The sequence below is a fragment of the Sprattus sprattus genome (genome assembly GCF_963457725.1).
Source record: "Sprattus sprattus genome assembly, chromosome: 1".
Classification (NCBI taxonomy): domain Eukaryota; kingdom Metazoa; phylum Chordata; class Actinopteri; order Clupeiformes; family Clupeidae; genus Sprattus; species Sprattus sprattus.
Genome location: NC_137920.1, coordinates 40,122,790 through 40,136,684, shown reverse-complemented (window position 1 = coordinate 40,136,684; position 13,895 = coordinate 40,122,790). Strand labels below are relative to the sequence as shown.

The 13,895-nt window shown below is 45.8% G+C and overlaps 2 protein-coding genes across 2 annotated transcripts; both read left to right on the top strand.

Annotated features, from left to right (window-relative positions):
* The first annotated feature begins 230 nt into the window (after positions 1–230).
* Positions 231–5,125, top strand: cbx6a (chromobox homolog 6a). Its single transcript, XM_080853416.1, has 5 exons — positions 231–349; positions 1,031–1,074; positions 1,201–1,266; positions 1,516–1,582; positions 1,999–5,125. The coding sequence occupies exons 1-5, from the start codon at positions 281–283 to the stop codon at positions 3,352–3,354; spliced, it is 1,602 nt and encodes a 533-aa protein (XP_080709542.1). The 5' UTR covers positions 231–280; the 3' UTR covers positions 3,355–5,125.
* Positions 5,126–6,586: 1,461 nt separating this feature from the next.
* On the top strand, positions 6,587–9,760 carry nptxrb (neuronal pentraxin receptor b; the record flags this gene model as incomplete). Its single annotated transcript, XM_080832795.1, has 5 exons — positions 6,587–7,273; positions 8,023–8,257; positions 8,571–8,812; positions 9,232–9,411; positions 9,527–9,760. 5 exons carry the CDS (start codon positions 6,587–6,589, stop codon positions 9,758–9,760), a joined length of 1,578 nt encoding a protein of 525 aa, XP_080688921.1.
* Between the last annotated feature and the right edge of the window lie 4,135 nt (positions 9,761–13,895).

The window sequence follows — 13,895 nt, the reverse complement described above, 5'->3', positions numbered from 1 at the left end:
CTTCTTAGTAAATCCTCTATATATGTTAGACAATGTGTGAACCAGTGCAGTAGCCTGTTCGGGGTAAGGACAACTGGTCATACTTTTGCAGTCTCTATCGCGCCCACTAGCATCCTCCACACTCGGGCCTTTACGTTGCTAAGGCGACCGAAAGGGGCTGACCTGGGACACGTGACAGTTGCTCTCTTGCCTTGGGGTTTGTTGCTGTCACAAATTTGTTAAGTGTTCTCGCCGCCAGAGGCTAGACAGCGGAGAGAACCGTCTGGAGAGTCTGGAAAAGATGGAGCTCTCTGCGGTTGGGGATCGTGTTTTCGCCGCGGAAGCCATCCTGAAACGTCGCGTCCGAAAAGTGGGTGCTGGTTTTGGCCCTTTATTTGGTTGTGTTGCGGCTGAGGGGTGAGGGTCGCCTCGGTCGTATGCTGATGCCGAGACCCGAGGCTTCGCGGTTCCCGCAATGACGAGGGGGAGGCCCAACATTGGGTCCAACTTGCTTAATAATAGCTTACGTTATAACTGTTGGCTTTTTTCGGCTAACTATTGTATGCAGACCATAACATTCAACATTTAAGTAACATTCTGTTACGAGCTCCCCATTCATAGACCCGAAAGTGTAATGTTGTAGTAGATGTACAAATCTATCACGCTACAGATAACTTGGAGGGAACGCTTTGCGTGGCTGAATAGTAGCAAGCTAACGTTAAGTGCTACAAACCAGCGTTAGCTGAATTAACTTAAACTGGCTGATAACACTGGTTTGTGCATGCATCATTTTGCAAGTTTAAATTGTTCTGTCAAAGTGGTTATCTGCAAACGAGTTACTTAAAATTATATAAATGAATGTAGCAAGTTCTGAATTTGGTTACGTTAACGTTGGTTGCAAACACATCGATGTCCGACCGATTATAGCTACAAAAATGTGATCGACCTCAAGAAAAGGAGGTATTCTAATTATATTATTGAACTTAAAGGCCAATAATCATGAGAGATGAGAATTTTCCCGTGCTGAATGCTGTTTGTGTTGTTCTTATAGGGTCAGATTGAATACCTCGTGAAGTGGAAGGGATGGGCATTGAAGTAAGTACCGTTAAAGAGGTTTTCAAGCTCACGGTTAATCAATAGAGGTTGTAAGAGAGTATGCAGTTGTGTTTATCTATGCATATTTTGTGATGGTGTATGTATGTCGATCTCCTTTTATTACAGGAATAGCACATGGGAACCAGAAGAAAATATTCTGGATGACAGACTCGTCACAGGTTTCGAGCAGAAGTGCGTCCATTCTCTTTTTTGTTTTCCAGTCACTGTCTCAAATGTAATATCTCTGGCCTATATAGCCTACCCCATTGAAGAAGTGAGGACTTAAAGTGAAGTGTTGATATAATGAAGCATATTATCTCATTTAGTACAAATAACTTTTGGAAGCCTTAAGGCCAGTAACACAAAATGGTATTATTATGAGTATTTTTAAATGCCTGCCTGTGTGTAATTATGTGCATTACTGTGTTTTTCCATCCTCAGAGAACGTGAACAGGAACTCTACGGGCCAAAGAAGCGTGGGCCTAAACCGAAAAATTTTGTTCTCAAGGTTTGAATCTTAATCATGATCTCCTCTGACTCACCGAGAGAATGCCAGCCAATTTCAGATCTTTCTAGAAGGTCATGTAAATGTTCTGTAGAGGTGTTATTACAGCACTTCCAGGAAGCATACAGTCATGTTATTACAATTTTGGCCATCACTAGGGTGGTTGTAGCATGATATTGAAGTCATGCAGAATTCATTGATTACGAGTACTAGGGTTTTGTGAAGACACTGTGTTTCCCTCTTTACGGCCAATAGGTGATAAAGTCAAAAGTATTGGAAGTTTAGATTGCCATTGGTGCTGTGCAGTGCAGTGCAGGGGAGGAAAGTGCATATTATAGTGTTGATGATTAACATGATTGATGGTGCTCATGATTGGATATTTCTTGGTATTTCAGTGTAATCCGTCTTCCTCTGTACAGGCACGAGCCCATGCAGGAGAGACATCATCCCGAGCCACTGACCCCCGCCTCATATCTCGCCGCTCTTCCTCTCGGCCTCCTTCCTCTCGGCCCCCTTCCTCTCGGCCTCTTTCCTCCACTTCCACTGCTCTCGTGTCCACTCCAGCCTCCTCATCCTCGTCTTCGTCCCCTGCCCCCTCTCCTAAGCTCAACTCATTGGCCGCCACCCATAAGCTCAAGAAGGACATCCGTCGCTGCCACCGCATGTCCCGCCGCCCACTGCCCCGCCCTGATCCCTTGGCTCTCTCCGGCTCCTTCTCCTCCCGCCCCCCCGTCTCACCCTTCTCCGAGACGGTACGCATCTTGAACCGTAGGGTCAAGCCGAGAGAGGTCAAAAGAGGTCGCATCATTCTTAACCTGAAGGGTTCCTGCATGGACAAAGCAGGGGGTGGCGGGGCGGCTGCCAGGCGCGATGCGATTCCCTCGCGTAACCGCATCATCGGCAAGAGGTTCGGCGACGTCCCCTACAGGCCTTTCCAGCCTCCCATGAAGATGACGGGCTTCCCCATGTACGGAAAGCCATATGGAATGCAGAGAGTAGGTTCTGATTCTTGTCAGGCCAACTCTGGCATGGCGTCCAACACAGAGGCCAGCATAGGGGGCACCTCTGCCCTGGCGTCTGCCAGCACTCCCCACGCTGTGCCCACGTACATGTCACCCCCCTCCCCCTCCAGCTCCAGCGGCTCCGACAGCAGACCTCCAACACCCCGCCAGAGCAAACTGGCTGCACCTCACCCCCTGCCCAGGACTCGGGCCTCTCCTCCCAAACTGGGACCCCCGGCCGCCCCCCAGGGGAGCGGGACCTCCCAGCATCAGCCACCCGCTGCCCAGAGCGCTGCTGTGCCGGAGGCGGCTGCCTTCCTCCCCTGCTCCCCTTCTCTCTCGTCCTCACAGTCCTCTTCCTCCTCTCTTGAGGATGAGGAGGGAGAGGATGCTGCCAATCTCTCAGCGTCTCAGAAGGTGAACAGAAGTCTCCGTCGCCGTCGTTCCCAAGTAAGCCAGCCCAGCTCCGCTTCAGACAACAACACTGTGTCCTCGCCCACTGAGGACGCCACCTCTGCCGCTCTTCCTGGGGAGACCAGGGCACCTGTGGAAGGGGACCCCGACTGGCGCCCAGAGATGGCCCCCCGCTGCGCCAACGTGGTGGTGACGGACGTGACTACAAACCTCCTCACAGTCACTATCAAAGAGTTCTGCCAGCCCGCTGAAGCAGGCTCTGGACCTCCCTCCCCTTCTGCCACCTCCTCACCTCCTCCCCCCTCTCAGGCGGAGCTGCCCTCAGTGCCCCTCCCAGCCACAACTGTGGCTCAGCCATAAGCGACAGCCAGGGTTGCCTACGTCTGACTGCATGACTGCTTCCTGTGCGTCTCCTCACAAATCCTGCAGTAAAATGTATTTTTTATGGAAAAGAATAGAGATGATAATGATCCCCGGAGCTGAAGTAGGCCCATAATGAGAATTTCCCTTAATATCCAACGCATGTCCTCTTGCACAACAGTGATGATATGGAGGTAGTCTTAACCACTCAAGTGATTTCCACAGACTGGCTCTCTAAGTCTAGGAACACAGAAATGCATTTCATTGCTCTACCCTAGTTTTCTGTCAATCCCCGAGGGACCACAGAGCCGGTTACTTTAAAGGACCCATAGTTTTTCCGTTACAATATTTCCTGGAGTTTCAGTCCGAATTGAAAACACGGTGGTACCTTGAGAATGATCCGATGACGTTTTCCCGCTTAAGAATCTCGCTAGTGCAGGTTAACCAAGATTGTTTATTAGCACTTGCACTTGGTAAGCAGGACAAGGCAATATGCACACACTCCGCTGTGCGTAGCATCAAGTCAAGGTGTCCATCAGAACATGTTCCTTCCTTGTTTGTTACTAGACGAAGCTTGCCACACGTTTTGTCTCTGTTATCGCACAGGCATAAGGATATGTATTTATATGCACGCACAATATTAAAGCTGCAAAACTCATAAACTAAGGACTTTTAAGTTATTGATCTTCTGTCCTATCTGATCTTGTTATGTCATGCTCCTTGAGAGACATGCCTCTGGCATGACTCTAAAACTGAATTTACTCTTATTTAAGCTGAGGACTGCATTTTGAGTGTAACGTATAACCTACCATATGCTCTTGTGATTTATTTTTCTCCGTATGTACTCTGTCCACCTCTCAGTCTCTGCCGTTCAGGAGTAGTTTGTGTTTTGACGTTGCTGTGATCTTTCCGGGGCTGTAGGCCAAAGCTGTTTGTGATGAGCTTGGGCAGAACGTTGTAAGAATGTGATAGATACACAAACACTGCTGTTGGTGGCATCCATGCTGGGCCGAACCAGAACATGCCATGTTCCATTTTTTAGCTTTGACAGCAGCCTGATGGGCCCCCGTGGTCACCCTAGTGAAAACGTGTTTTTTTGGTGGAGCTGGGTGCTTTAGTGAAGACCATTCTCTCTCTTTACACAGACCATCCACTGGTGCTGGCCCTCGACCTCGGGCCTCCCCTCTTGTGTATTTGTTAAGTATCCGGTGTCAACGCATGTGTTGCCTTTTTTTGCTGCTCCGTTCAGTGTACCCGCACGTGGTAGTGACGGTTAGTTTGTCGTAGGAGTATTCCACATTTACAACCAAGTACGTTTTTGTTTACCTGTATATCAAATCGGTAGAACACCTTTGCGATGCGAGGCAGTTTCAAGATATTGACTTTTTGAAGAAGGGCAGCTCAGTTGTACTTTAGTGGCCTACATTTTAAATCTTATTAGGGCTTTGAAATTGTTGGATGTAGTAATGAGAGCCGATAGGGGCACTCGAAATGAGTTGGGTAGGGTTGTTTTTAATCACTTTGACAAAATCATATTTGTCTGAAGGCTAAGTGTTGTCGACATTGAAATATGGGGCTTTTGTGCATTTTTGAGGATTTTTTTTTATTTCCATGTCGTTGAAGAGAATTAATAAATGCCACATTTTAATAGCCATTGTTATTTGAATAGTTCAGTATGGGTTTGAGTGAATGGTAAACCCAGGTTATGAACTCTGTGTGGTTAAGACTACAGTTTGTCTCTATGGTAATATGTATAATGTAAATGCTCTTGATTATGGTATTATTGATGATGATGATGACGATAATGATTATGATGACAATGATGATATTGGCAAATGTATCTGAAGCATGTTTCCAAACCCTTATTGTACAGGTCATGTAAGTGTCATACTATTGTTGCTTTTTGTGTGTACCAGTGTGTGTTTCTTGTATGAAGCTTTTAATAAAACTCACCTTTTAAAGACAGATACACATTTTATTATGGTCATTTAAACCAATGATAACAATTGTTATATGATGCCCCATCGAGAAATGTGCTTTACCTTTGCCATCAGTGCTGACCTACACTATAGCAATGACTACTGTGTAATTAGAAGTAACTGTGTTCACCTTTAACCTAAGAGTCTGTGGCAAAACTAAATCAAACATTTATATCTACCTCAGTATTCATTTCAGCACCGGAATATTCTTTTTTTGCTTGTTGCATTCTGTCCAGCCTTGGATACCTGAAGAGTAAACTTTGCTAGGCTTGCAGTTCTTTACACATCCCCATGATGGCACCCTTTGACATCATGATTCCAATTTAGAATGTTTACTGTAAGACTAAAATATTAGGCTCAGAGAAATTAAAGGTACAGTAACTAGTTTTTGTTTTGATAAGATGACATAACTCTGAAGGCATGCTTAATGAAGTGTTTCGCAGTATTACAGCACAATTACTCTTTTTTTCTCACTTTTGCCCTTTTCAATGTACTTGTTTGTTTAATAGTTTAAGTCTCTCACTATTCATTCAGCTCATCTAAGGACTGGTAGCTACCGATCATCACCCATCCTCTCAGATGAACTCTCCTATGATACTAGTATGCAATGTAACCTATAAGTTTAGACCATTGCTTGTAAGACAGTGCTTCACATAACGAGGTTAACTTTAAAGTAGCCTTTTCTGCATACTAAATATCCTTAACTCATTAATCATTTTTGCCCTCCACATTTAGCCTTATATAACATGACAGGCCAACAATGTTGCCGTGCTACAATTGAGAATTATTACTTGAAAACCAAAAACATCTTAGATCTTCAACAAAATCAGTTGCCAAGGGTATGTGGAAGAAGCTTTTATTTGAAGCTGCTTGCGTGTCTGACTCTGGCTCCTCCTCGTTCCCCCTCTCACATCATCACCGTTAGTTGCGTTCACTGTTGGCTGACGCATCCCGCATCCTTCCTCCTTCTACTTAACTCTCCGCCTACTTGTACAGTCCCCATGGTAACTACTGAGCAATCCGCTCAGCAACGCAGAGAAGAAGACAGAGCATCCATCTGAGGAAGCGCCTGGACCCACAAGTGTAGAGCTAAATGCGCCTTAGCGTTCATTTAAGCGTTCAACAAGAAGACAGGCTTGCCTTCATTCTTCTAGTCTCCTACATAGCCTACATGTTTATTTGGTAGAGCGAGTTTACTAGAACACAAGATCTACTGGCTCGTCTGAGGATTTTTGTTTGGAATTTTGGCTAAGATGAAGTTCGTTGTTGTCCTGGTGGCTGCCGGGGTTCTGGCCTTTCTCGGCGCAGTCATTTGCATTATTGCCAGTGTTTACCCACGTTCGACGCCTGCTACAGCCCAAGCTCTATCCGACAACCGGTCTTTGTCGACAGAATCTCTCTTGCTTTCGTCCGGATCTGTAGCGCATGCGGGTCCACTGGGAGCTCTCCACGGTTCTGAATCATACGACGGCCTGGGCCTCGGCATGGAGGTTCCTACACTGAACGAGCTCAGACCAGGAGAGGTGACTGGAGAAAATCGCAAACAATTTACCTTCAGTCGGCTTATTTGTACACAAATTCCGGTCGGAGATTGTAAATCGAAAACCCAACAAGCCGACGACCCTTACGCCGATGACGAGTGGAACTACCTCAGGACCACTGCTGAAGAGCTACGGCAAACCGTCATGCAGCAAAATGATCAGATTCTAATGGACCAGAGAACCATCGGGGAATTGACTGGGAAGCTGTCAGAATGCGAGATTGGGCTGGAGGACACCAGCGTCTCTGAAAGGAGCGTGGGGGTCTGGGCGGGTAATCGCCGCCTGATGGCCGGGGATGACGTGAGCACATCGGCTGCAGCACAGCTGCAAACCGCCAGGGCTGTGGAGGAACTGGAGAAAGCCATTCTCCAGCTTAAAGACCGCATTGAAAAGCTCGAGGTAAGACTTTAAACGATGAAGTGAATAGTCATTTTCACAATGATATGAACCATAAAAAGATTTTAGAAAAAGAGCAGACTATAGGCTATGTTTTGACATTAGAAGAGCTGACAAAACAAAAATATGAAGTCTTACAAAACCGTAACCTACAAACAAAACTGAAAGGGACTGAATGTATCCCTTACAACCACCAAGAAAACATAATTCCATAATTCCTTCAGTAATAGTAGCTACTGGGCACTTGCTCTCTCTCTATCAACTACAGTGTGATTGAAGACAACTTGTCCTCTCATTGCTCTCTGCCCTCTTCTCCCATCATCTCCCATCAGAGGAGATCCTGCACCTGCTGCCCGCAAACCTCCCACCCCCTCCCTCCCTCCCACATACATCCGCTCCGCCAGATAAATAAAAGATGAGGCAGATGGGACAAATGGAGGAGACCTTGAAAAAATGCTAGCTGGTGTAGAGCATGTTTTCTTAGCACAGACGTAAGCACACCCTCTGTAGCCATCATTAAGGTTGTTGTGCTATCTTAGTTTAGTGGAGTTTGTATGTTGTGTTTTTGCCTATGTTGTAAGGAATGCACAGACAGAGGAGAGAGGGAGAGAGAGACAGAGAGAGAGAGAGAGAGAGAGTAATGCCATGAGGTGCACTTCAGAATCCCCAGCCACCGCCTTGTATTTTTCAGATCCAAATTCAATTTCTTTACCCCTTCCTCTTTTTCTCCTCTATCTTTGTCTTTGTAACAGGCAGAAATGGTGCCAGCGGTCCAGAACCACACGGGCATCAGCAGCACAAAGACTTTCATGAAGGCCCATGGCAACCCGAGCTGGCGTGTGGAGGACCTGGAGGGGGAGCTGGAGAAGAAAATGGAGCTCCTGGAGAAGGAGAGGAAGGCCTTGCGAAAGGAGACCCAGGGCCACCACAAGGAGATCGATGAGGGACTGAACACACTCCACAACCGCATCGCCGAGCTGGAGCAGAGTGAGCGAGGTGGCACAGGGGTTGCACAGGGGTGGCACGGGTGGCAGGGGTCGGAGGAGACTGAAATTGAGAGAAAAAGGGGTTACATGATTGACAGTTAGAAATGAAAGACACAAGAGGGAAGACAGTAGAGGTCTGTTTAAAGAGTTATACGTGATAGTGGAATAACACATTACATAAAACAGTAGAGGTCTGTTTAAAGCGTTGTAAATTATATTGGAATAACACATTAAATAACAAATACATAGAAAAACCTCAATGATATGGTGCTAAAGTAAGATATCAATGAATTCTCCTTTTCAATGTCTTGAAGGTCTCACAGACTACAACTACCCAGAGGGCTATAAACTCTCCTTCCCAGTACGGACCAACTATATGTATGGAATGGTCAGGAAGGTCATCCCTGAGATGTACGCATTCACGGTCTGCATGTGGTTGAAGCCCACAGACGGTGGGATCGGCACGCCTTTCTCCTACGCAGTCCCAGAGCAGCCCAATGAGCTGGTCCTGCTCCAGGGGGTCCACAACCCTGTCGAGCTGCTCATCAATGACAAGGTATGTGTGGCCAGGGCACTTAGGAACAGAGGCTGAGGATCAGTGGTGAACGGTGTACAGTAATGCTTGTCTGTGTCTAAAAGAATAGCCATTTTAAAGAATCAAATAACATTTTATGTCACGGTTAGTCTCAATAATCAATGCAGCAGCAGGAATGTTTATTGTAGAAATTCACCGAACAATCTTTCACTATTTGCTTTGAAAATTTGAGGGAAATGTTTCTTAAGGAAAGTGCACAAAATACCAACAGTATACCTCCTGCTAAATGTTTAACCACAGCTTGCCAAGCTCACCTTCCTTAGGAGTCATGACATGGTGGTTACAGTTGACTCAGACAGGGGTGTTTCCATGTGTGTCTCTCCATAAGGACAGCTCCCAATGATGTTCCAGACCCAGGTTTGACTTCTTCTCCTCTGCAGGTGGCCCAGCTGCCCCTGTCCCTTCCTGAAGGTGTCTGGCAGCACATCTGTGTCAGTTGGACGTTGCGGGATGGGGTGTGGCGAGCCTACCAAGGGGGCAAGCTGAAGGGCCAGGGTGAAGGTCTAGCTGCTTGGCATCCTATCCGACCTGGTGGTGTTCTCATCTTGGGCCAGGAGCAGGTTAGTGCTTAGAATAAGTGATAATTGCATGAAGTTTAAATAATACAATGGTCAATTATAACAGTTTTATTGCAATTCAAATGTTCTGTTATTTGACCATGTTGGTGTGTTGCAGGATACCCTTGGAGGCCGGTTTGATGCGTCTCAGGCGCTGGTCGGGGATCTGTCCAAGTTCAACCTGTGGGACCGAGTGCTGTCCGCTACAGAGGTGTCAAGCCTGGCCAACTGCAGCGGTACAGCCAAGCTGGGAAATGTGTCCCCATGGACAGATCGAGACGTGGACGTGTTTGGAGGAGCCACCAAAGAGCCAGTGGATCCCTGCGCTCGTGGCTCTGGGACTCAGCAGTAGGAAGGGGGGGTGACGCTGGGAAGATGTTTTGATATTCACCTCAGTATACCAACAGATGGTAATGACCTTATGAGAGCATTGCTGTGTGTCTTATCTCAGTGTCCACACTGAATGTCTTTCTAGCACAGTCATACTGATGTACAGAATAGCCATCTCACCCTAGTGGTGTTTTAAAAGGTGACGCAAACGTTTGGTCGCAGCTTCATGTAATTACTCAGTGCGTTTGCGTTTAGAGAGGGCCCTGGGGCAGTGGAGAGGGGGTGCAGGGTCTGAGCACCGAAGAGGGTCATCTAGTCTGCTGCTTGTATTCTCTACGGGTTTCCTGTTCGATGGTTGCCATTTTATGTGTTGCTACAGTGCGTTTTTGCATACACAGCCAAATACTGGAAATCAAAATATGTGTATTTGAACTCACATTTAACCATTAGGTCATTGCCATAACTGGTTTGAGCACTCTATTATAATGTGCATCTTGTATGTGTGCTGCTTCTGTCACAGTCTCACAAGCTTTTGTTCTGGGTGTACTTTTGCTGGTTTGCACATATTGTTGCTGTGATGTGTTGTGATTAGGTCAAGGATATTCCAACAGTAAGCAAGCTTGGGCTGTGTTGTAATGAACCTGTAATGAGCCTTCCCTCTAAAGACCCTGGGTGTACCCTGGAATATCCTGACCGGGCTGGTAATAGTGATTAACAGTATGGGCAGGCACGTGCACAGACATTTTGGGGGGCAGGTGCTCAAAAAAAAAAAAGGGCGCCCATCACCAAAATTATTAATAAATTAAATCTCTCTCGCTCTCTGGCTTCCTCTCCCTTAACGTCTGATACATCAAATTATGTCTGGGGTGCCTTTTTTCTGTAATTGGTCCACCTCACCATGCTTGTGCATCAAATCTGAACTTGGGGAATACTCCAGCCACCCATTTTTAGAAAACCAATGCTTTTGGAATGACCGCCCTTCATAATTTTTTTGGGAGGAAAAATTCTGGTTGTCGTTGTAAAACAGGCAAAACGAAGAGATACATAAATATCACGTTAAACAATATGGGACAAGGATAGCATGACCCCGAGAGCTAGCATAGTTTACCTGCTATTTTCTAGCTATGAATTCTCGTGACATTTATAAACTAACATTCAACATACTTTCGAAATTGTTTAAACGGCATTTATACAACACAAAATATGCACTTTCAGACAAATAATGTCATTAAACCTGACAAACGTCAGTAAACAGCTGGACAATGCTTTGAAATCAAGTTAGTTGTCTGGTTATTTTTTTAGGAAACGTCGGACCAGTCCGGTTTTCAGACGTATTGTTTTCAGCGGCACTAATGTTGTTAATTTATACAACGTCGGGGGATTGCACAAACACCGTCATTACCTGTTTGTCTGATGCAGGTCAGTGAAGAAGTAGGCTGCACCTGTTGGCCTGCCGCTCAACACTGATGTGGGGGATGAGGAGGGAGGGGCGCGGAGGGGGCTTGTGAGCACCGCAGATCATAGGCAAAGAATACTTATTCTATGTCTATGCCGCGGAGCATGTCGGGGCGAAATTCTCACAAGAACTCCAAATAAATGCCCCCTCAGATATCAAAAAACATTTGGGGAAATTGATGACGAGAGACTAATTTGTATTCTAGAAATATTGATGATTGAAAAAAAAAATTGGTCTCCAGAAAAAAAGGGCACTTTTTCTCAACCAGGGCACAAGGGCTGGTGCTTGAGCACCAGTTGGGGTCTATCTGTGCACGTGCCTGAGTATGGGGATACAGGACAAATCAATGTACATGTTAGTTATCTGAGGGAATGTAGGCTTATCAAGACAACAGACCCTAAGTACAAAGGAATGATTCAAACTAATCTCCATCCGTTACCATCAGTCCGTCCCCAGCAAGAGCCAAATTGTATTTAGTACCAGGTTGAATGTGCTTGGCAATGAGAGTGAAAAGAAGTGTGTGAGGAACCAAGGACTTAAATATGAGTATTTAATGATGTCGTTGGCTTCTAACTCTCAGCCATGCCTCACAAATTATATTCATTATGGTTGTAAAGTGCCTGAAAATAGCCCAAATCTTAATTTTGTTCTCTTTTCTATTGCTATGGGTCATGGTGTTGATAACATGTGATGTCATTTGTTGAGCTTGTTCACTTGCACTTCCATGGATCTTCGATAAACTTGTAAACTGTGGATGGAAAAAAAGAAATAAAACGACCAAAAGTGACAACATGTCTGTCTGCCTCTTAAACAACCCAGTGCTGCTCGTGCTCAGGTTAGCCACAGTGGACATGTTTGAAAATGCCCTTTCAGTGTTGTTGCTTAGCAACAGAGACTGACAAAGGGGTCTCAAATGGATCCATCAAAATATCCCATAAGGCTTGCAGCAAGGCTGCCAGCTCTCATGTTTTTGACAGCAATGTATCTCACTGTAAGATCTCAGATAAAGCCGATGGGGACGGAGATGGAGACAGCCCTGGAACCCGCCAATCCTGCATAAACACCATGGCTTCCTGTAAATCTTAAAAGATTTTCCAAACTCACAAAAAAATGTAACTTCACAATGCTTTGCAGCTGCACATGCACACACAGACACATCTTAAAGAAGTTCTATTCATGGGCTGTTACGATGCACAGTTGCAGTCAGTCAGATGATCCACAAATGCAGCTAATTGTTACTGTCTTGTGGAGTAAGTCCCTTTACAACTTTTTTGTTTTTTGGGGTTGGGAGAAGGGTTGTGCAAACCATCTGACCCTGTTGGCAAAGGGAGAGAGTAAGCCTGAGATTGGGATAATCTCCCTGTGTCCGTGGATTGTGCATCAGTTGTGGGGCTCAGGCTGATGTATTTGGCCTCATAGTTGGATTATACAGATTAGTTGGAGCTTAACCCTGGGCTGACTGTCACCTTCGCTCAGCGGCCGCACACTTCAGAGTATTCTACTCCGAATCCTGCTGACACGGTTCATTTACTGCTCTGGGCCTGTGTCCTGCAGCAGAGGCCAAAAGTTAAACATCCAAATGTACATGTTTGATTTCTGGGCATATATGAGCCATGACTGTCCTATGGGGCGTTCAAGAATCAGTCTGGTAACAGTCCTTGTTGTTGTTGACGACTCACACTGTTGAGTCACGCGGTCAGACCCCCCTCTGTCTCCCACTGAATTATTGATCAATCTTAATTACCTCTCGCCCGGGGTCTGCCCCCCTGCAGTCTCTTCCTCACTATCTTCATTTGGGTCCATTAATATTTATAAATATGACACTCCTGTCGTGCATTCCCTCTCTCTCTCTCTCTGTCTCTCTCCTCACACACAGACACACAGACACACATGCAAGCACAGGCACAGACCCAGACACATATTCACACGGGAGTCCTGCTGCACTAAAACTTTCCTTGTGTAATGCATCTCTCTGTCAATACGTTAGTATTGCAATAGTATTCTGTAGGCCCACAACATAAGCACTAATATCTGTATAGTGTTGCAGTGTGTCTGTGCATCTTTCTGTGTTTCTGATATCCCCCCTCCTGCTGCTCTCCTCTCCTGCCAACTGCATCTGCTTGTTTTATCAGAACAAAGCCTGTTATCCAGTCATCCTTTGGCTAGCTTGCTAGCGGGTCCCACGACTCAGTCTGTCACTGAATGCTTGGATGTCTTTTAGAAAAATGTCCTCATACACGCGCAATACACTTGGTGCACTACTATTTTGACTAGAACAGCCTTGACCTCTTTTCACACTTAAATTTCTTTCTGACATTTTTGGATCCTTGCACTTAATTCTTTCACTTCAAGAGGATACTTCAGCTCAAGTGTCTGGACTCTTTGTCTCTACAGTTGTCTGAAAAACTAGCTGTGAAGGAAATGGAGAGATTATGCTTTTAAAGCTATTTATTGTTTTGATTAGCAGGGAATGTCCACACACATCCCACTACAACTGCCAACTTAAGAGGTGAGTGTGAAAGACCGATTGCACCATCCTCTGGTGGCCTGTTTGTCTATCTATCCAGGAATTGAAAATCCCCCCTAATCCTCAACTCTAGAATCAAAGCTTTGTCTTTTAACAAATAAATCCATATGCAGCCATGCACCGATTAACTTCTGAGAGTATCTTTGGAGAAGATCCCTGCACTTGCAGTAAAGG